The following is a 21,352-nucleotide window of genomic DNA, read 5'->3' as shown; positions in this document are numbered from 1 at the left end:
GCACGGCCGGCCAAAATTCGACCCCCAGCATCCGAACCGTCATTCCACCGTAAAGATCTCGTGTACCTGGGAACCGCTTGCCCGCGCGGTTGGTGTGATTAAATGTGCCCGTGGCAGTTACTTGAGTAAAGCAGACTGAGATCTGTGCTGCGGAAGTGCTTTGCTCTCGATTATAAAACGTGTGGAGTTTGAATTTTTTTTCCCCCACACAGGGAATTCAATCCTGGTTTTCATTCTGCGTTTTTGAGAGAAATATTATCCTTCCCTCTTAGGCCTGAAATGATATTTTAATACTGAAGGACAATCGGTAACTCCAGAGGGTGAAGAGACGACTGAAAGGGGGCCTTTTCAATGTGTATCAATGTCTGAAGTGGGGGGGATGGTGGGAGGGGAGTGCCAAGAGGATGTTTCCAGGCTCTTCTCTATGGTACCAATCAACAGGATAAGGTATAAAAGGCAGAAAGTGATGCACAGGAAGTTCCACCTGAACATGAGGAAGTTCTTAATGAGTGTGACTGAGCCCTGGAACAAACTGCTCAGAGAGGTTGTGGAGTGTCCCTCCCTGGAGATATTCAAAAACCATCTGGACACAATCCATGTACTCTGGGATAGCACTGCATGAGCAGGTAGATTGGAACAGATCCACTGTGGTCCCTTCCAATCTGCACAATTCTGCAATTCTGTGACAAATGCTACTTAAAATCTTTTGCTAGCACCTGGAAGCAAAAGCAGAAATCAACCTCTGTCAACACTAAACAAGGCTGCTAATGCTGCGGGCGGTGAGGGAAGACAAGCATGCAACCAATATGATTGATAAGCAAGCTCCAGTTTATTCAAAGATCCAGTCAGTTTATATAGTCTTTTGCAAGCAATATTAGCAACAAGCTCTCATTGGTCAATTCATAAAGCTTCATTGTTTTATTCTTCTTTCTACGTGCAGTTTCAGCTGTAGCTAAGTTTTTCATCTGCTAGCTTTTTACTTTGCTAAGTACATCTTGTTTTACATCCTGTTCTTGTACAACTCATATCTCAAGGATATTCTGCCTTTTGCTATCTGTACTTGCAGAGTGTACTGTTCACAGGCCAGTGCTGTTTCCCAGGCCAGTTTCCCAGGCCAGAGCTCCTCCCGGGCACAGAGCTCAGGTCTGGGGTCTCAAACAGAGGATTGATGGAATAACTGTTCCATCGATCCATGACCCTGTTCCTGTAACCATTCCTCAACAGGCTGCCATGAGTATGACAACAAGGCAAGGTCAGGATTCCCAGACAGCCTGATACTGCCAGGACTTACAAAAGCAGCACCATTCCAGTGGAGCTGGGTTATGAGCTGTGTCTGCTCTGGCACTGGTGTGGTACCCTTGGCCTCTGGTGGCAACTGGAGGGATGCATCATGAGGTCACCACAGGGGATCCTCACTTTCATGCCACATTTCAACTAAGTAATGCCACAGTCAGGGAAGCTCTTTCCTTTTGGTCCTTATGTTGTCCTGAATGCGGGCTCATTACCTGTGCAGCATCAATTCACACACGGAGGCAAGTTATTTCTGTTTTTTATTCTCGTTTGCTCCAAGTAGGGAGCTGGGTGGCAACGCACAAAATGCTGGCTCCCCAATAATCAAAACTTTATAGTATTTATAAATTTCAACAAACAAAGGCATCAGCATTCATTGATTACAAATTACATAACTTTGCTATTAATTAGTGCTCAACCCCGTATTTGCTAGTTGTGTCTTTCACTTCTAATGCTAATTAGTCCACAGGTGCAATTCTTCCTTCCATTTGAGTCTGGGGTCCGTTTTGAGTGGGTGGTCAATGAGTAAGTGGTCACAAGTGCCCTTTGCTGGGATTATCTTTTTCCCACTTACTACTCAGTTTTGCTGACTTCACTCTTGGTGGCTCTAGTCCAGACAGCCCATTTATCGTAGGACTGCTTTCTCGTCTCCTTAAAACAGAAGATTAGCCAAGCAGACGACGTCCACAATGTAGCTGCTTAATCATAACTACTGACTAACATAAAAACAAAAATTGAAACGCTTCATTCAGAGCTTGAGGGGCTCGCTATGAGTTAGGGATGAACCGGTAGACCTCGATCTCATCCCACACTTCTACAGCACTCCTCGGACATCCCTGCGCCGGAGCGGCCCGGCCGCTGGTGGCGTGGGGCGGGGCGGGACGCAGCACCGCCTTCCCGCCTCCTCCTCCCCTTCTTCCTCCTCGTCTTCCGCCCTCCTCTCCCAACATGGCGGCCCACGCGGAACCCTGCGGGCTCACGGACGAGGCAGCCTATGGCGCCTGCTCGGAACCGGATGCCAGCACCAAGGTGGGGTGGTTGGGGGTGACGGGCGCGCTCAGGGCTGCGGCGCCCGTTCCTCCCCGGTCCCCTCACGGCGCCTCAGCGGCGCCACGTGCGGGGCATGGAGGCCGGCATGGGGCCGGGCTGGATCTCGGCGGGGCAGCGAAGTGTGGCCGGGCCCGGAGCTGCCCTGGCGGCCTGTCTGTTGGGCAGCCCGGCGGGGTTTGGTGTCGTGGCGAGGGGCGGACGGGCTGGCCGGTCCCTGTGAGCCCCTGAACCCCGCGGGGCGCACTCGGCCGGACCCGTGCCTGTCCTGGCTCTGAGCGAGCGCTCCGGGTTGCTTCGGCCAGTCCCTGCCCGGGCGGCACAGAACAATCTGTCAAAACGCCCCAAACCTTTTTACTTTTTATTAGCAGGACATTGTACTTGAATTTTTAATTTTCCCCTCTTTATCTCTGTCACCTATTATACCACTCACTTTTTATCCACTTGGTCGTTCACCAGCCTCTTAGTATTTAGTTACCTTGGGGCTTCAAGAAAATATTCTTACAGAGTGGTAGGCCGGTTTTGCTGCCAAGATATAATCAAGCTTGACAGATGTTCAATACCTGTGCCATGAAATAATAAAAATAATGCGCTCAGGAGTCTAGCAGGCTCAATATTCATGTGTCTGTTGCATTTGTGTTTGTAGTTGTTCATGTATGGTACAGCCCCATAAAAGAATTATAAATATAACACTACTCTGTTTTGATGCATCTGATAATACATATTGAATGATACCACTCATGTGATTGTTTATTTGTTTTAAACATTACGTTACAAAGATGCATTTATTTAACACAAATTTGTATGTATAGAATCAGGACAAAAGGTTTTATTTACACTTGAAGTAATTCTCTTTGTTACTTGTGAACCTCCTGCTTTTAGAGTCATTACTAACTGGCATCTTTGTTAATACTCGTAATTCAATTCTGGTTGATGTATAAAGTATAAACTTTTTGTCCCCACAGGATTTTATATTTCAGCAGACAATGTTAAGAGTAAAGGATCCTAAAAAGTCATTAGATTTTTATACAAGGGTGCTTGGAATGACGTGAGTAGAATCTATATGCCATGATAAGTTTGGGATTTTTTTATGTTCTTCTGAAAATAATTATTTTTTTAGATATAATTATACTAATTGGTCTAACTACATAAACAATGCTGTCCCATCATCTGATGCTTAGTTGGATGGTCTGGCAGTAAGCTGTAGATGCCTAAACTGGAAATGAACTAATATTGGCCTTGACTAGAAATTTCTTCTTTTTCTTAAATAGGTCATTAATTATCAGGGTACAACTTGCTTACTTCCTCTTCACTGAGCCTGTAGCTAACTGGTAACTTTTATGACTGTGCTTATAATGAGGAGTCATTGTTAAAAATCTTGAAATTAAGTTTTTTCTGCTAGTTCTCAGAGGTGGCTTATGACTGCCTCCAGTCACATGAGAATAAATAAATAAAGGGTGAAGACAAAGTCCAGGTTCAGTCTTTTGGAGAGGGCTTTCAAAGGCAGATGCCATGCAGTAGTTTAACACATTTATGCTGGGGCTTTTTGTGCATTCTTACCATTTGAGTTATTTCAAAACAAAATACTGTGTTTGTAAACATCTTGAAATGAGTCCAGACTAAAGTAAAATAAATCACTTCCACTGTAGTGAAAATGTGTTTAAATAAAAAATACCTTGTAAAAAAGAAATAAGATTAATTTTGCATGCCTACTTGTTCCAGTTAAATGCCTCACATAAAATGTATGCTTCATGCATTTTTAATTGATTAAATTGTCACATCTGAAAGGGATTTTATCATTATAGCTAGCTATTGAAACTGTAAATGTATTTCATCTAAAGGTATGTTTGTTGTGTTCTTAAACTTTGCCTGTATCAGTGAGCTCTCTAGAATGAGTAAGATTCAAAGTAGATCTTTTTATTCCTTGGTGAAATTTTAAAGTGGTTAAAGGTTTTCCTATGAAAACACAGTCAAGTAACAGAGTGACAATCTGAAGATCAAAGCCTTTCTACTGACTTTTCTATTCAGTTACTTGTAGTTTGGTTTTTAAACATCTGATTCTTTTAAATTTTGTAGGTTTGTAATGTGTTCAGGAGTATTTTTATTTGTTGGTTTAAAATGTAGCTATTTTAAGATGTGGATTATAGAAGAGCAAAAATTCATGGAAATAATTTTTCCATAGGGGAGGCATCTTGGTTTATTTGCAAGCTACCTGACTACCCTTTTCAGTTACTATTTCAAAATAATTGTTGCCATTTAGACTGCTTCAAAAATTTGACTTTCCTACTATGAAGTTCTCACTCTATTTCCTGGGGTATGAAGATAAAAACGATATCCCAAAAGATAAATCTGAGAGAACACCTTGGACCTTCTCTAGAAAAGCTACACTTGAACTGACACAGTAAGTATTTACATAAGGAGAGGTGACACTTTGCTAACAGTGATTAAATAGTATTGGATAAGTGTAAATCCCATTAGATTGAATAAAAAATGTAATCATTGCTGTGGATACATCTTCACTGTCATACAAACTTACAGTATATCCAGGATTGGATACTTGGAAAGGTTAATCTTCCTCTTTCAGAGCTCTTTCAAACTGCTTGATGAACATTAATATGAAACAGTACTTGGTATATTTTTTTAATGCATGCCATCTGGATAAGTAATTTAGGGAAACCCAATGTGGCTAGACCTTTCTTTGGATCCCCAAAGCATCCTAATAATGGGTAACTTATTTTTGGAATCTAATCTAAAGTAGTATTAAGTCAAAACATGTGCTTCCTGTAAACAGGACAATTATGTTAATGTTACTAATCATTATAATTGTGCAGACACAATCTCCCAAATGCTGTCTTACTTAACTGCACGACCTGCTACCCTCACTTGCTGTTCCCCAGTGATGGGTAGTTAAACTAATTTGTGCAGCAAAACCTTCTCTCTAATCTGAATGCGACAGGAGTATTTCTGACTAATTCAAATGTAGACCCTAAATAATAGTGAAGGAATGACATGAATGGATTAGTCCCAAGACCATCCCTGGAGCCCATGACTAGGGAAGTTCTTTGTAGTTTAATGAATGCAGCCAACAGCTGAAATTCTCTGGGTTTTTAGGAGAAACAACTTGCCCTCCCCAGGGAAATTGAACATTTAAGATTAGTTAATTTTAATGCTTTTCTTCAATATGTAATAATTACTTCTTACAGCAACTGGGGCACTGAAAATGATGACAGTCAGTCTTACCACAATGGCAATTCAGATCCCCGAGGATTTGGTAGGTCTTTAGTCTTGTGTTTATAGTTTTTAAGCTTTGAAATAAAATGTGCTAACTCTTGGAAAGTAGGGAACTTCCCTTTCATTCCTTATCTTTCTTTTTCAACATGTATACTGTGAAAGATGATGAAAATAAATGAAGCAATGTGTTTCAGAGTAATAAGCCATATTTACACTCTTTATCAATAATCCTTTGGCAGGCAAACACATGCTAATTGTAACTGTTGAGTGAAGAACATCAGTTGTGGTTGTGTATTAGATTATCATGGTGGTTAAACTGATTTCATCTTGAATTTCCACTGTATTATCCACTAGTTAACGATTGTAAGGTAGAAGGACAATTCCATTTGTCTGTAGCACTGAGGATATTATTTGTGTGGCTTGATTTGATACTCTTGAGTGCTTGAAAGGTCATTGCTGTGAGATAAGTTTTCACACTTGGTCCAGCTACTTGACATTTAAAGCTCCTGAAGTGATTTGTAAGCTCAGTCCTTGCATAGCACTAGTGTCAGTCTCTGCAAAAACAGCGTTGTTGATAAACTCCATGTGCTGTTGAATAGCGCAAATAGAACAAAATCCTGTTATGGAGCTGCACTTCAACAAAGAACACACTGATATAACAGTTTGATTGAAAATCTTATGTTTTTCTATTCTAAATGAAGTTCTTGTCTAAACAGCACAAGATACTTCAACTCTAACATTTGTATTTAAATGCATTATCAAAAGACAACTGTTTGAAGAAGAATAATGTAAATACCCAAAACGCTCTTTCTGGAATTTTCTCTTAAATATGGTCATAGCTTATGTGAACTACAGCATGAAATACTAAACTTTTTTCACAGAACACTTAGCAATATTTATATTGCACTTCACTCTTTTACCTTCTTGCACAGGACACATTGGAATTGCTGTTCCTGATGTTTATAAAGCTTGTAAGAGGTTTGAAGAACTAGGACTGAAATTTGTGAAGAAACCAGATGATGGTAAGTCTTGATCGGAAATGCAAGTAATTTTTTTTTTCTTTGGTTTTAATATATTCTGTCTATGAGATCTTCCTGGAAAGCTGGGTAATGTGTTGCTAGGAGTTGCCACTGCTTAGAGGTTTCTAGAACCAGTTACCCCTGCACCGCCTTATAGAGTGGGCAAAACTGGCAATAGATCATCCAAGTAACAATAATACATCAGTCTGCTACATGCCTTCTGTATGCAGCCTGACCTTCCGTAAAATTCACATTCTCTCTTGATGTCATAGTTTACATGTCATGTATGCTGCTGCCTATAGTTGTTACAGAATGTACTGTAATGTGGATGAGATTCACATGGCAAATCTGCTTGTTTCTTGTCTTAGGAAAATAAGTCAGAAAACATAATAGTTCCCACTCATTTAAACTGAGTCATTCTTGACTTTTCTGGATATTTTCATGTAAATCCACCTAACACCTACTGTACAACCTACTAGTTATTATATTTTTAACTGTTCTTTCAGCTTTGGTAAGAATAGCTCCATTAGTCTTCATCATAATTGACTTGCATAATATATAGCAGAAATATCTAGAGAGTATATATGCAAAGAATGCATATGTGAAAATATCTCAAAATGCAGAAGTGGTGAGAAGTCTTGCATTTTTCAGCTGGATTCTCTTTCATAAAAAGACCTCATGAGATTTTTAGGACTGATGCATTCAAAAACAGACATGTAATACTAGTAATTGAAAACAGATTTAAGTGATTTTCATCTCACTGTGTTCTCAGCTGAAGCAAAATAAGAAATATGGCTGAAAACTTAACTTGATTTCTTGAATTAAGAATATATCTTGGTACTTCTAGCATTTTAGAGTTTCTGAGCCTTTTTAATTTGTCTGTTTATTAAACAGTGAGAGGCTTGAAATGAGAGTTGCTGACTTAGACCTGTGCAGTGGTAGGAATGCAAGTACATAGAAGAACAAGCTTAGACTGTAAATGGAGAGAATCACAAGAAAGAACTCCTGAAGCAGACAAGGGGTGGGGGCAGAGCAAAAGCTCTTCTTTAAAATTCAGAAACAGAATTGATGCAGCAAATGCCAAGGAGGAGGACGAAGTTTTGCGTGTCACATTGTTTGCAGAATGGGGTGGGAGATCAAGCATGGGGTTTATTTTCATGCCTTACTGAATAAACATCTATTTTCTCAGTTGTTTTTGTGACTAGAATATATTAAGAGCTAGGCTGGGTCTGTTACAGTAAATAACTTAAAGGAGCAAGTATAACTACAAGTGTGTGGTTAACACTTTAAAGATAACATGTTAGGCTGTGCTATCCTGATCTACTATTGCAAACAGCTTTTGGGGACCCTGTTTTAAGGAATAATATGTTTTCCAACAGTAAAATTTATAACAATCCTGTCCTGTATTTCTTTGCTTTATGAAGTGATGCAGAAGTATACTGTAAACCATGTCAGGAGTAAAAATTTTATGCTAAAATTTCAGTATGGAGTTGGGAACAATGGGAGATGAACAGGGCAGAGGAACAGAGGATTTTATACCAGCAAAGCCAGTTCAAGAAAATATATCAAAACATCCCCAGAGCACAAAAATATTTTCCTCAATTTTGAGGATGAACACTTACAGGGGCATATGCAAAAAACTTCAATCAAAAAGAGATTGAATTCCAAAGTGACTTTTAACTACAGCTTTATTGAGAGTAGGATTGACAGTTTTGCATACAGAGATCTAATGCCAGTTAAAAACTAAGCTGGATGTTTTTAGAATTGAATTATCCATCTAAATTTCAACTAATTCTACTGCAAAAGGAAAAATATTTTTCAAAGTAGTCATATTTGACATTTAGAAGCAGTCATGAAGTCTTCGTTTTATCTTTTTTTTTTTCCCTAATAGGTAAAATGAAAGGACTTGCATTTGTTCAAGATCCTGATGGCTACTGGATTGAAATTTTGAATCCTAATCACATGGTGACTCTCACTTAGTTCTAGTGAAGTATATTGTATAAGAGACCCACTTTCAGACTCCTGGAGAAAATCTGTAACAGTGTTTGTGAAAATTGCTTAATAGAGAGGAGGAATCGGTCATGTTCAGTCTCCTCCAAAACCTTAGTATCCCCTGGGACCTAACTTGGATTCCTTTTCTCTTGTCCTGTGATGCCACTGCAAATTTCCAGTTAGGAATACTCAATCATTTTCTGGAAGAGCACTTAATACAGATTCTCCTCTTGAACATAGATTATCTTAATATTTCAATAAACACTGTCAAAAGTTATGTGACCAGAAGCTCACTGCATCTCACACTGATTAAACTAGCAACAACAACTCCTTTGTTACTACTGATGAGCATCAATGAGGAGGCAAAAAGAAACTTCAGTGTATTTTTTTATGAAGTCAGAAGATCCTGAAGGCTTTATGTCCTGTCTTGCATACTAGAAAATAAAATGTCAGGCTAATTTTGACTGGAGTAGTAGCATGCTCATAAAAGTCATAATCTTACTTACATTATTCCAGGCAAAACTCTTTTAAGGAGCAGCCTTAAACAGTCTTGCAAAAAGAAATTTTATAGAGGGAATAAATCTGTACAGCAGAAGGAATTCAGTCTTTCAGCTCAGCTTCTGACTGCTGATTTAATAACCAAGAGAAGAGGTCTCATAGTTGCCGACTCACAGTGACCCTTGTCTCTTTCAACAATAGGAAGAACTTGCTCATAATTTTTATTTCAGTAGAAGCCTGGGGCTAGATTTGACTTCTCTGTATTTTGCCTTAGGAAATTAATGAAAAAGAGTATCTGAAACAACTAGACATTTGATTGCCCTCCCAAAACAAGTGATGGTACATACCTGCAAGCAGCAGGAAAACATGGAGCATTTCCATGTGTTACACAAATTACAAAACCCTCTGCCTTGTCTCAATCTGGCTAGAGTAGCACCTAATGTCTTCAGTTATGTGGCTGTCAAATAATGTGTATTGTAACCAAAGGTTAACAAATAGTGTAAAGGCACTGCAGTTCACTTCCCAATAAAGCATTGGTGAAAACTACAAGAAATTTTAATGCACGATGCTGTGTTGCTTTGCTTATTGTTGAATTCTAGATGACTGAAAGGCCTGCTGCTTTGCTTTGAGTATTCTGTTTGGAATCATTGTACTCAGCAGTGATATTACCAGTGATCCCTTCCTGTGGACTCTTCACAGACCTCACTGGTCCACCTCTCGTCCCTTTCCTGGACAGTCTTGGGAACCCGGTCACTTGCTCAGTGGTGGCCAGTGCCAAAGGGAGTTGGTTGCCTAAAATCTGGGTGACTCCAGCTCCTCCTGCCATGTGCTGGGTCCAGACAGCGGAAGGACCTTGGAAAGCTCCCATGTGAGCAGAAAAGCCACACTATGAAAAGCCAGTGTCCACAAAGGAGACAGAAGAGTCCTGCAAATACATTTGAATAAAGGGAGGGTTATAAACTCCCAGCCACATGTTGCCCTCTTCCTTTCCCCATTGGCTGAGGTACTAGGAAGGTACAGCTTTCCTGACCTGCCTACCACGTATTTCCTCCTTAAACATGTCATTTTCCCCACAAAATTCAGAAACTCAGGCTTGTGCGTGGACCCATTTGTCTGTTTCGGGAGTCAAATTGTCTGGGCTCTAACAAACCTGTGGCTTGAAGTTGGTAGAGACATAAGGAACTATTTCAAAGATGTTAACACCTAGACCTTGCCCATGGAATTGTTTGGAAAGACGTTACCACACATCTTTCCTATCATGTAGTTCAGTGAATAACTACATAAGTAGCAGCAGGCTATGCTAAAGCTCCTCTGCTTAGTAAGCAAAAAAACCCCAGAACAAGGTAGGGATAAGTCATTTAGCCTGCAACGTTTTTAAAATATTTTAGACATAGAAAAACTTCTGAACTTGTTTCATGTTCTCACTGATTACAGGTCACTATTTTTGCTTCTTCCAAGGAAGGCTTTTTCTAAATAAAGCATGGAATTAAATAGCGTGTAGTGCTTTGCCTCTCGAAGGGCTTAAATTTAGCTTCATGCCGTGCAACAGAAATCACTCTCGTGGTTACGCAGCGACAGGCCCACATTCCCCATTCCCGCTGGGAGAAGCTTTCCTGACGCAGGAAAGCAGGACATGCAACGAAGGGCAGGAGCTACGCACGCCGCTACCAAGGAAACAGGGATTTTGAATGCAGCCAAGGAGCAGCGGACAGGGGTGGCGGGGAAGGTTAAACAGCAGTCGCTATTTCCCAGTCCCTGCTGTCCGGCAGTGCCGCTGTGTCCCGGCCGCCGCGCTCCAGGGGCGGAGCAGGAAACGGGGCGGCGGCGCTCCCGCGGCGCGGCGGGACCCACTGGCGTCACACGCAGGCCGCTGCTGCCCGGTGACGCCAGTGCGCCGCCGGGTAACGTATGAACGGCGGCGGGGCGGGGGGAGGAGGCCATGGCGGTGGGGGGGCCGGTGAGTCCCGTGGGCGGGAGGGGCGCGGCGGCCGAGGCCCCGAGGGCGACCCCGATGTGCTGCCATCGGCGGCTCCCGCCGGGCACGGGCAGGGCGACCTGGGGCGGACCGGGGAAGGCGCCGGGCGCGTTTGACGGGGAACTGATTTCACCTGAAGTGCCTTGTGGAGGCGAGGGAGGGGGCGGCCGAGCGGGCTGGGGTCGCTTCCCCTGGCGCCTCCCGAGCTGGGGCTCGGTGGCGGCCCGGGCTACGCCGAGCGCCACCTTGGGCGCATCGCCGGCTCCGGCCGCACGCTCTGGTCCGCGCCCGCCTCACCTGCCGTCCTCTCGTCCTGCCTCTGGCTGGCTTCTCAAGGCCATGCTGTGGCCATCTAATTCGATTTTTATTTCTTAAAAAAATACAAGTTCAGTATTTTGACGCTTTCGCGGTACTCAGTGTTTTCCCTGGTGCTTTAGTGTCGTAGTAGTTTAATCACTCTGCAAGTTACGCACTGCTGTGATTCATTGAAATTACTCTTAACTTAGAAGACATATTATCAGACTTGAAAAAAACCAGTTTGCTGTTAACTTGTTAGCAATCTGCCGGTGATCTCGCCTGCCAAGCAATGCTTTCTGTTCATGTTTTTAAAGCGTAGCAAACAGACCTTCCTAAAGTCCTGTGCTGGAATCGTTTAAGTTTTTATGTGTTTTAGGATTTAATTTGAGCCTGCTCACAGAGCAGGTGTATTTGATGTGTCTTCTGTTACAACTCTAAATTTAGCAAAAAAAAAAAAAAGTCCCAAGAATTTTCATAAATGGCTTTTGAATGTGTTTTGATAACACAGGCCAACTTGATAACATGCATTACTTATAGGAAAGATACTTACGTATTACATTTTGGTCCTCAAAAACCAGGAGACTGTCTTTGTAAAAAGCCTGGATTTGATTTGCAGGATTAAGGTGTGATTACTTTCTAGTTTATGAGACTACCTAAAAATATTTTTTTCTGCCTTCTCTTCCTTTGTTCTCTTAAACATATCCTGTAAAGAAAACTAGAGTGACGCTTATGAGAGAATTCATAGATCAAGATATCATCCATTTAGCAAATTAAATACAGTTTATTTTTCCTCCTGCAAGTTTTGATGGGAAAGTTAACAGTAATTTGTAATTGTTGAGAAAGACTCATTATGTTGGTTATGTATTTAAGCAAGTCAAGCCTCTATATTTCTCCATTTCCTGACCTTACAGTTTTGTTTGGTTTCCTGTTTAAAAAAAGGCTTGTGCAATAGAAAGGTCTGCAGCTGCCTCAAGTTTTGTAAAAAAAAAGCAACCACCAAAACCCAAACAAAACCCCCAACACTTTAGTTAGGCAACACTTGGAGAATTTTGTCTGTGTAGGGAATAAAGCATTTGTGATACAGTTTGTATAGACCTGGTTTAATTAGGACACCCGTCTAGGAAAATGGTATTTTCAGGGACATTATTGCTGTAGTAGAAATGTCAGGATGGAATTTTTTGGCTTATAATGAATATGGCAATGTGTTATTGTCTTCTCTCAATGGTTAAAATATTAACAGTCAGAATTAAATTGTGATGACTCAGAATAGCAATACTATTCCTGTGTTCTATTTTAAAAAGTTTTCCCGTTAAATTGAAGGCTTTTAAAAGAATTTATTTCTGCAAGAAGTTGAATTGAGACATACGTATATCTCTCACTTTCATCATAAGGCTTTGTGCTCATGGTTTCTGATGGTGTGAATTTCATGCATTGTTCCAGGAAATGGTCCAGTTGTTGCTGTGCAGCTGGATGTTGCTGAATAATATTTCTATGAGCTTGCTGTTCAATCTGTCTGTTGTTCAGAATGGCAAAGAACCCTAATTTCCCGGAAGCAGGGTATCTGCCAACAGGCTACTCGCACTGTAGGTCTTCAGACAGCTTCACTGGTGAGTAGACCCGATGTGTCTTCTTGCGATTTTAATGTTTTTGTTGTATACCATTTTAACAAGGTTAATTTTTTATATATATGTTAATAAATAATCTGCACTAAGTATATTGTTCTTTTGTTCTTGTACTTAGCTAAACTTAATCCTTCTCTTCTGTGACAGGAAAGCGTCTGAGCAGAGTGTAAAATGTTAGCACTACAGCACTTAAGTGACGGGAATGTGTTTGCAGATGAGCCGGGCATAACTTCCCATATGCTTTGAGTCAAAACATTTCTTGGTACTATATTGCTGTTCAGAATGCTGTAATTGGATGATGTGGTTCATTTCCGTTAATGTTACCATCTGCTTTCTTTTTAATCCTTTCACAACAGAAGGGTTGGAGATGGGACTTGAAAGTTCTGTGAATTGCGCTTATTTGAGCTTTCATATTCTGTATTTATAAAGTAGTATGGGTTAATTATTTTATTTCTGGTTTTGGCTACAAATTATCAAAACTTGTTTGTTTGGTTTTTTTCCCCTGTTACAATTTTTACTCAGGTTCAGCTTTTGTTGAACCAACCATTGTTACTTAAAAGTACAAAGGAACTAGGGTTCTGACAGAACCGAAGTATTTACACTCTGAATGTTGAAGTATTTACTGAAAATTGCTGTTTCTTGAGATTATATATTTATGAAAAGACATGTGTATCCATTGAAAATATAAACCATATGATTTGAACCGGTGGTATGTTTGTACAGTAGTGTTACTGTTACACCTATCATGTTCTGAGAGTCTATAGTAATAGAAATTAAAACTAAAGTAATATTTAACTGGAATTTATTTACAATATATAAAGTAATTATAAAGTGCAAATAATAATTAACCCCAAGTGCATCCGTTTAGGGTTTTTTTTACATATATTCTCGTAGTATTTTTACAGTAGAACCTAAAAGGGTATTTCTGTCTTGAATATTTGACTTGAAAGATTCATGTGTTAGGTTTGTGTAAGGTATGGCCTCATCATTTTCTTGGCTTGTGTGGTAAACTACCTTTCTTCAGCACTGGGTATCTGCCCATTTTGAAAAGTGGCTAGTAACCAGAGCAGGGAAGATATCTCTGAAGATATGGATGGTCATTATCTGAAACAACCAACCTCTTTTGAAAGAAAAGTAAACACAAGTGTCACAGTAGAAGGCAATATAATACCTAAATTCGCTTGTGGGTGCTCTTGCCATTGAGACTACAGAAAGCCTCTGTTGCCAAAATAAACCAAAACCATAAAAAGCTAAAACCTGTTGTGAATGAAGAAGAAACAAAAGAATTCCATAGAAGATATGGCTGATGCAGTTACCTATATTACACGCTAGTGGGCAATCTCCTAATTTTACGACTGAGAGGTATCAAGGGAGTTGTTTTTATACATGTAGCTGTATATATGTGTGTGTGTGTATATATGTGCAGGAACAAGAAGTCATCAAGAAAACTGAGTGTAAAGAATAAGAAAATTGAATTGTACATTGTAAAGCTTTTCTCTCTGACAGACTGTGTTATTTATTAAAAGTTATCCTGATTATTTTCTCTTAATTCTGAAAAGCTGAATAGAAACCTGCAAAAACAGTTTTTACTTTTCACTGATTCTAGTACAGACTGGAGAATTAAGACTAAGCTTAAATTGATCACATTGCTTATTTCTATTTTGTATGTGTGCATTTTAATTCAGATAAAATTGCTTTCTAATGATGTAAAATAGTTTAATTTTTAATTCCCTTTGTTGGAAACTCTTTTAAGTAAATGAATTGACTGAATAACAAGGTGATAATTCTCTGAAATACTTAGCTAGAATTGTTGGTGCCAGCTGTGTTGAGTCTGTTTGAAAATGAACTTTTGTAGAAAACCTCAGTTTAATTTTTCTTATTTAGATTAGTCACTTTTTTGTTATTGCAGTTATGCTTGCTATTCTTAATATTTTTGCCCAGTGTGATACTGCTTTCTTTCTTTGTACTTTAGGCTATCAGTATCATCCCTCCAAGATGAGTAACAGCCACCCGCTTCGTCCGTACACGGCTGTGGGGGAGATTGACCACATCCACATTCTGTCAGAGCACATTGGTGCTCTGATGAACGGGGAGGAATACAGTGACGTTACCTTTATTGTGGAAAAGAAGCGTTTTCCGGCGCACAGAGTGATCCTGGCTGCTAGATGCCATTATTTCAGGTGAAGTAAGGCTTTTTGTCAGGCTCACGGGAAGTTTTTGTGCTGATGAGGTAAACATTATTTCCCTATGAACTTTTCAGGGTGTAATCATCTGTCCATTGAGTGTGACCTTTTCTGTGTGAATGTTTCCCAGCACATCAAATCTTTGTGTTCAAATAGAAAAAGATAAATACCATGTCACAGTGTTATTCTTTTGACCTTCATTAAATTGGATTTTGAAGGTAGTTCACAAATTCAAGAGAAAGAGAACTTGAGAGCAGGAAAGTGCTACTGCAGAGTTGTGTTGATTTCTCAGAGTATAAATGGTGTGTTTCTATGGAATACAGTCCGATAGCAAGTTTCATTTTGACGAATTGGAATTGAGAAGAGGTTTGGCTGACACAGACTAGGATATATATTTTAAAACTAGGAATAATACTACTCCAACTTGTTTTAAGAGCTGGAAATTTTTCAGTAGAAATACATTTAATATTCCAGTGAATTTTGTCAGCTGGATAAGCTACTAACTAAACAAAACTCTCTTCCTTATAGAGCATTGTTGTACGGAGGAATGAGAGAATCTCAGCCTGAAGCAGAAATTCCTCTTCAGGACACCACTGCAGAAGCATTTACCATGCTGTTGAAATACATTTACACTGGTCGTGCTACACTACGAGATGAGAAGGAAGAGGTTCTTCTTGACTTTTTAAGCCTAGCACATAAATACGGATTCCCAGAACTGGAGGATTCCACATCTGAGTATCTTTGCACAATACTTAATATTCAGAATGTCTGTATGACTTTTGATGTTGCCAGTCTTTATTCTCTTCCCAAATTAACTTTTATGTGCTGTATGTTCATGGATAGAAATGCCCAAGAGGTGCTCTCCAGCGAAGGCTTCCTGTCACTTTCTAAGGTATATCTTTAGTTTGTACTTTTTTTCCCCAAGACTGCTAATTTTAATGGTAATACAATTTTGTGATGAAATACTAATGGGGGGCACCAATTAAAAACTTGTGTTAGCTCACAGTTATTTTATACTTGTGAAGCTGTGATAGTCAGAAGTGCCCAAGATAAGCTGAACTGAAAATTTTGGCAATCTGTTCTGAATTTTTTAGGTATTGACCAGTCAATATAGTTTATTATACCATATCTAATGGAGTGTTCTAAAAGATGGCAGCAGGCAATCTAATTTTGTCTTATTTCATCTGTTACTAGTATAATATAATTTGGCTTCTGAATGCTGCAGAAGGGAAGTCAAATATAGACTTGAATATGACAGGACATACTTTCTTCTATTAATTCCTTGATACAGGCTTCATCAGTGATGCGTGATTTTCTGCTGAGTGAACTAAAGCATTCTGGAGATTACTGTGATTTATATTGCTGATTGTCATCATGTTCTGAACTTGCAGAATATGGTGGTGTGGTATGGTGGTTTGGGTTTTTTGTGTGTTGTTTTTTTTTGTTAGATGTATAATACTTGTGACTGAGTCCGGCTGTTCTTCGAAGTTGAAATTTTGCACTTACTCTGGATGGGTCTTTGGGCTGGACTTAATAATGAGAGTGTTTTCAAGTAGTGTTCACATGAAGCAGCAGAGCACCTTGAATGAATGATGCTTTAATTGTTGCTTTCTAAAGTGTTTTTTTCTGAGGAGGAGAGCTGTGAAGGGTCTGTTCCTTGAATGAGTATATGACAGTGCTGTAAATTACTCATTGTATAAGGAAATTTTTTTTTTTTCTCTCTCTCTCTCTCTCTCTGTACTTTGTCATATATAGTTTGTTAAATCTGAGTTCTGAGAGTATATTATCAATAAAGAAATGAGCAAACATCATTCATCAGGAAGTGCACACTTTGAGATCTTTGACATAGCCAGTCCTGGTACATATGAGAGATCTTTCCTTTTTCTAGGCGAGCTCCTGATTATTCTGCTAGCTAAGTGAAAATAAAAAAGCTATTTAATTATTTGTGTTCTTATTTTGCCATCAGTGGGTTTTCTACATGAATAAGAGCCACTGGAGTTTTTACCTGGTGATTCTTAGTTGGTACCAAAAGAGAGAGAAAGATTGTAAAAGGACAGAAATCCCAAGTAGTTAGAAATGGTTAAAAAAAGTGCTTTCAAGCAACACTTTTTTTTCTCATTAGTGGTCTTACAGCAACCTAAGTTTAAAGGAATATTTTGAACTATACTGCTAAGTTCCTAAATCTCTTATAATATTCCAAAGTAAATTTGAACTCAATATAATGTTGAATTCAATATAATACTGTATGGTATTATACTGGTTTGATTAGTTCTCTACATTTCAGTTTTTTCTAGTGATTTTGTTATATTGCCTATTATTTTAGTCATGGATTCTGTAATTCTTGCATAACTAAAACAATCTACAGTTTCAGGGAGTCACCTCTTTAGAGATGATTTTTGATAGCTATAAGTTAGAATAGCCATTTTTGCCATATTTGAATTTTCCTTGATTAAAAAAATTAAAATTCAACTCTAATTTCTGTTTATTTAGGGGTATATTTTTTGTTCTTATTTCTATTTTTCAGGCTGCTCTTCTAAGTATTGTACTAAGAGACTCATTTGCAGCTCCTGAAAAGGACATTTTCCAAGCTTTGATGAACTGGTGTAAACATAACCCCAAGGAAAACCATGCTGAAATCATGCAAGCAGTACGTTTGCCACTAATGAGTCTAACAGAACTACTAAATGTTGTAAGACCTTCTGGACTGTTGTCACCTGATGCCATCCTAGATGCCATTAAGATTCGTTCTGAGAGTCGGGACATGGACCTCAACTACAGGGGCATGCTAAGTAAGCTTCAGGTTTTTTATTTGTTTTCTTCTCATTTAGTGACTGGTTGTCTGGAGGTTATGGTTAATTTATGCTTTGAGTTTTCATCTATTACTGTGTGTTATAAAAGGTTTGTAGAATGAAACATCTTGTTATGTAGCTGTTATTCCAAATTAATTCTTGATATTAGTAAATTATTTTCTTGCTTTGTATCTCAGATATTGCTCAAACATGAATGTAATATCATTTTCCTAGAGGAAGTGGTAATTTAATATAAAAAGTTTTACAAAATCATTGAAAATTAAAATGAATTGGCTGTGAGATATATGATATTTATATGGTTTTATGTTGATAGTGATTTGTTTTCTACTTCATAAATATTTTCATAATTTCTCCACTACTTATGACTTTTACTCTTCACATGCTTGTCTAAATAGTTTAAACAAATCTCTGAAGTAATTTTTATGGAAACTTAAAATGTGTAAGAAGCCTTGTGTTTGACTTTTTTTCTGTGCTCTCTGTTAATTCAACAAGAGTATCTAACACTTGAGCTTTAAAAAGATATTGTTAACCATCTAATGTGTGAATTTGACCCACAGCAAAATAAAAAAAGTTCAGTATTCTTTAAGAGTCTGCACTGTATTCTCAGTCATGCATGATGAGCCCTGAAAGTTACTGCTATCTTAGAATTCCATATTCTTTGTTCTCCCTTAGAAGTTATAGTTATAAATATTTAAACATATGAGTTTTTAATATTAGGGTATTGTAAAAGTCTTATGTGAGACAATCTGTTGACAATGCAGTAGATACATTTGAATAAGTCAAATGGTCTTCTCTGGCTTCTTTTCCTCGATATTCATCTCCACAATAAAATTCTCCCAATCACAGCTTTTTTGAGAGTGGAATTTCTTTGTTGTTTTAGTACTCATTCAGGGTCTTGAAACGTTTTCTATTTGTGGAAATGTTGACAACCACTTACCACTTCAAATTCTGTTATTTAGATGTCAAATTTTTATCAGCCTGTTAAAATTCATACTTCTCTTGTCGGCATGCCTGAAAAGTTTGGGGCAGCTTTTCATCATTTAGTTTTCAGATCATATTTTCTAGGCTCTCTCCTCAAACAAGGCTGTTGAAAACATCTTTTGAAGAGGCTAGTTTACAGAGTATTATTCTATAGCTGAAGTTAGGGATCATTATTCTCAGCTTGAAGGAAGCTGTTCTTAGGACACAGGCTTATTACTGTGAAATGGTGGCATAAAAAACTTGCCTTTCCATGTGAGTTCAAAGCCCAAGTAGCCAAAAGTTTCCCATTTCACTTGAGCTCATTTAGCTTTGCAGGGTACTGGAAGCTTGTATAGCTGTTAGAGGAGCATACATGGCTTTACTGCTGTATACACCACTCTGCAAATTCAGGATGCAGCTTGAATATCCTGCATCAGGATGCATTTTCTGTTTGTTGCACATCTTGTACACTTAAGTTTCTTCCATTTAAGGGGGAAAACAACCCCAATAAAACCCAAACCAAAAGCAAACAACAGTTGACAGGTGCAACAGAATTCTGTAAATTCATAAAGGGGACTTAGAATGGAGCTGCTACATGATAGTAAATTATTGCAGCTTTATTACCATAAAGCATGTAGGAGATACCAAATAAAATTGAATAAGCTAAATTATTTTAATGCCTCTTTTTTAATCTTCTTTTCTTTTCCCTTTTTTTTTTTCCCTAGAGCATGTGTTTGTGGCCAAGAAAATATACTAGCAGTAAATCTGTGGTGTGACCTAATAGAGTTGATATTCAGAACATCAAATTTGCAGTATCAGAGTGTAAAATTTAAGCAGTTATTTCCTTTTCTTCTTAGTACCAGGGGAGAATATTGCAACAATGAAGTATGGAGCACAAGTTGTAAAAGGGGAGCTGAAGTCTGCTCTTTTGGATGGAGACACTCAAAACTATGACCTGGATCATGGATTCTCTCGACACCCGATCAACGACGACTGCCGCTCTGGAATTGAGATTAAACTAGGCCAGCCCTCAATAATCAACCACATACGAATTCTCCTGTGGGACAGAGACAGTCGGTAGGTGCCAAGGTGACATAAAAAGGGAAAGTAATGCATTTTGTAGTGGAGATAATGTAGTAGGGCAAACTGTAATTTAATTATTTTATGGAAATAGCATGGTAGTGTTGGAGATGACAGTTACAAGGTTTTTTTGGAAACAACCTGATTTTTAAATGTAATTTTGGTTGCTTACACACCACATCATATTTAGAGATGTTAAACTGCCTTAAAGTATTTTACGTATTTGCATTTCAAACATTAAAAAGTTTTTTTTGTTCCAATTTTTTCAATATATCAAAACTGTTAAGAAATGGCACACTTTGACAATAAGATTTGACTTGGACTTGATTTTGGAGGTCTTTTCCAGCCTAAATGAGTCTGTGATTCTGTAATTCAGAGGTAGTAAAATTTATTTAGAATGTGAATTACCAACTGACTACAGTACTTATTAGAAGCCCCTTCATGGTTAGACTGCTGAAATACGAATTGTCAAAGATGCTGTAGCCAGTTGTTACTGAGCTACTTTAGATTATTATGGAATGTATGAAAATTCAGATTAAGCTCATTTGAACAACTGAGAGGCTGCTGAAGTAGAAAAATTGTAGGGTTCTTTTTCTCTGAGAAATTTAATAGATTAATTTTGTAACTTGCCGTGACAAAAATCTTAGAGTTTTGTAGACAGCTCAGCAGGTATTCATAAGCTGTTAAAAACAATAAAACAAGCTACTTATACATTTATTATATGCCTTATTACCTAAAAACCTAGTTTAGTGTTGCAGAACAGTTGTATTTTGCTTTTTTAGCTAAGCCATGTTATTCTAGAACAGGGTATATAAAAGTTTTAGTTAGGGTGGGACTTTTTGTAAATTTAAACAAATTTTTAAATATTAATTAGTTACTAATAATTCAAAACTAATTAATTTTAGCTTTTTAACTGTATCAAGGAAGTTCTCCTAATTCAGTTCAGCTGAAATTATTTTCACTTCTATTTCTTTTGTAAAGATCAATAAGTGGATCTTTGCAGGTATAAGGAACAGCTTCATATAATATTTTACTAATTGTGCCAGATCAACCAAATTTATGAAACAATTATCAACCAACTTTATAAAATCAGTAAACAGTATTAAAGATATATTAGTTATGAGTTCTCTAGCAATTTTTAGAGAACTTGTGTAACTGGTAAAATGCCCCTCATCTGCAGGGCGTAAATTTACAGCTGGTGAAACTCAAGGAAAAAAACGTTCTCCTTGGGACAACTTTTTACAAAGTTATCTGTTGCTTAGCAACCTGTGTGCTTCATCTGAAGTTTGTAGAACAAACTATTATTGCTGGCAGAATATATGACAAGGTGGATCTCTAGAGATTTTTG

General features: G+C 38.4%; 2 protein-coding genes and 2 long non-coding RNA genes across 5 annotated transcripts in view; 3 read left to right on the top strand and 1 right to left on the bottom strand.

Moving 5' to 3' along the window:
- The first annotated feature begins 437 nt into the window (after positions 1 to 437).
- Positions 438 to 9,640, top strand: GLO1 (glyoxalase I). 2 transcript variants are annotated; one of them, XM_068185483.1, is made up of 6 exons: positions 438 to 650; positions 3,303 to 3,385; positions 4,598 to 4,738; positions 5,541 to 5,608; positions 6,501 to 6,590; positions 8,479 to 9,640. In XM_068185483.1, the coding sequence occupies exons 1-6, from the start codon at positions 597 to 599 to the stop codon at positions 8,565 to 8,567; spliced, it is 525 nt and encodes a 174-aa protein (XP_068041584.1). In that variant the 5' UTR covers positions 438 to 596; the 3' UTR covers positions 8,568 to 9,640. The 2 variants fall into 2 exon arrangements, with proteins under 2 accessions (XP_068041584.1, XP_068041582.1); XM_068185481.1 differs by lacking the exon at positions 438 to 650 and adding an exon at positions 2,155 to 2,319.
- LOC137471297 (uncharacterized) lies at positions 1,538 to 2,141 on the bottom strand. The gene is made up of 2 exons (XR_010997515.1): positions 2,085 to 2,141; positions 1,538 to 1,941 (listed from the first exon to the last, which is right to left on the bottom strand). It is a non-coding gene; the product is annotated as an uncharacterized lncRNA (long non-coding RNA).
- Positions 9,641 to 12,820: 3,180 nt separating the features above from the next.
- LOC137471295 (uncharacterized) lies at positions 12,821 to 13,755 on the top strand. Its single transcript, XR_010997513.1, has 2 exons — positions 12,821 to 12,956; positions 13,119 to 13,755. It is a non-coding gene; the product is annotated as an uncharacterized lncRNA (long non-coding RNA).
- A 1,172-nt stretch (positions 13,756 to 14,927) lies between these two features.
- The window catches only part of BTBD9 (BTB domain containing 9), a 109,528-nt gene continuing 103,103 nt past the window's right edge, over positions 14,928 to 21,352 (top strand). Inside the window, exons 1-4 of the mRNA XM_068185479.1 lie at positions 14,928 to 15,151; positions 15,683 to 16,046; positions 17,679 to 17,943; positions 19,782 to 20,001. Coding sequence (XP_068041580.1) covers positions 14,967 to 15,151; positions 15,683 to 16,046; positions 17,679 to 17,943; positions 19,782 to 20,001 — 1,034 coding nt within the window. The 5' untranslated portion in view covers positions 14,928 to 14,966. The remainder of the gene's footprint in view (positions 15,152 to 15,682; positions 16,047 to 17,678; positions 17,944 to 19,781; positions 20,002 to 21,352) is intronic.

This window comes from Anomalospiza imberbis, chromosome 3 (assembly GCF_031753505.1).
Source record: "Anomalospiza imberbis isolate Cuckoo-Finch-1a 21T00152 chromosome 3, ASM3175350v1, whole genome shotgun sequence".
Taxonomy (NCBI): domain Eukaryota; kingdom Metazoa; phylum Chordata; class Aves; order Passeriformes; family Viduidae; genus Anomalospiza; species Anomalospiza imberbis.
Note: the sequence above shows the minus strand (reverse complement) of the source record. Positions and strands in the feature narration are given on the sequence as shown.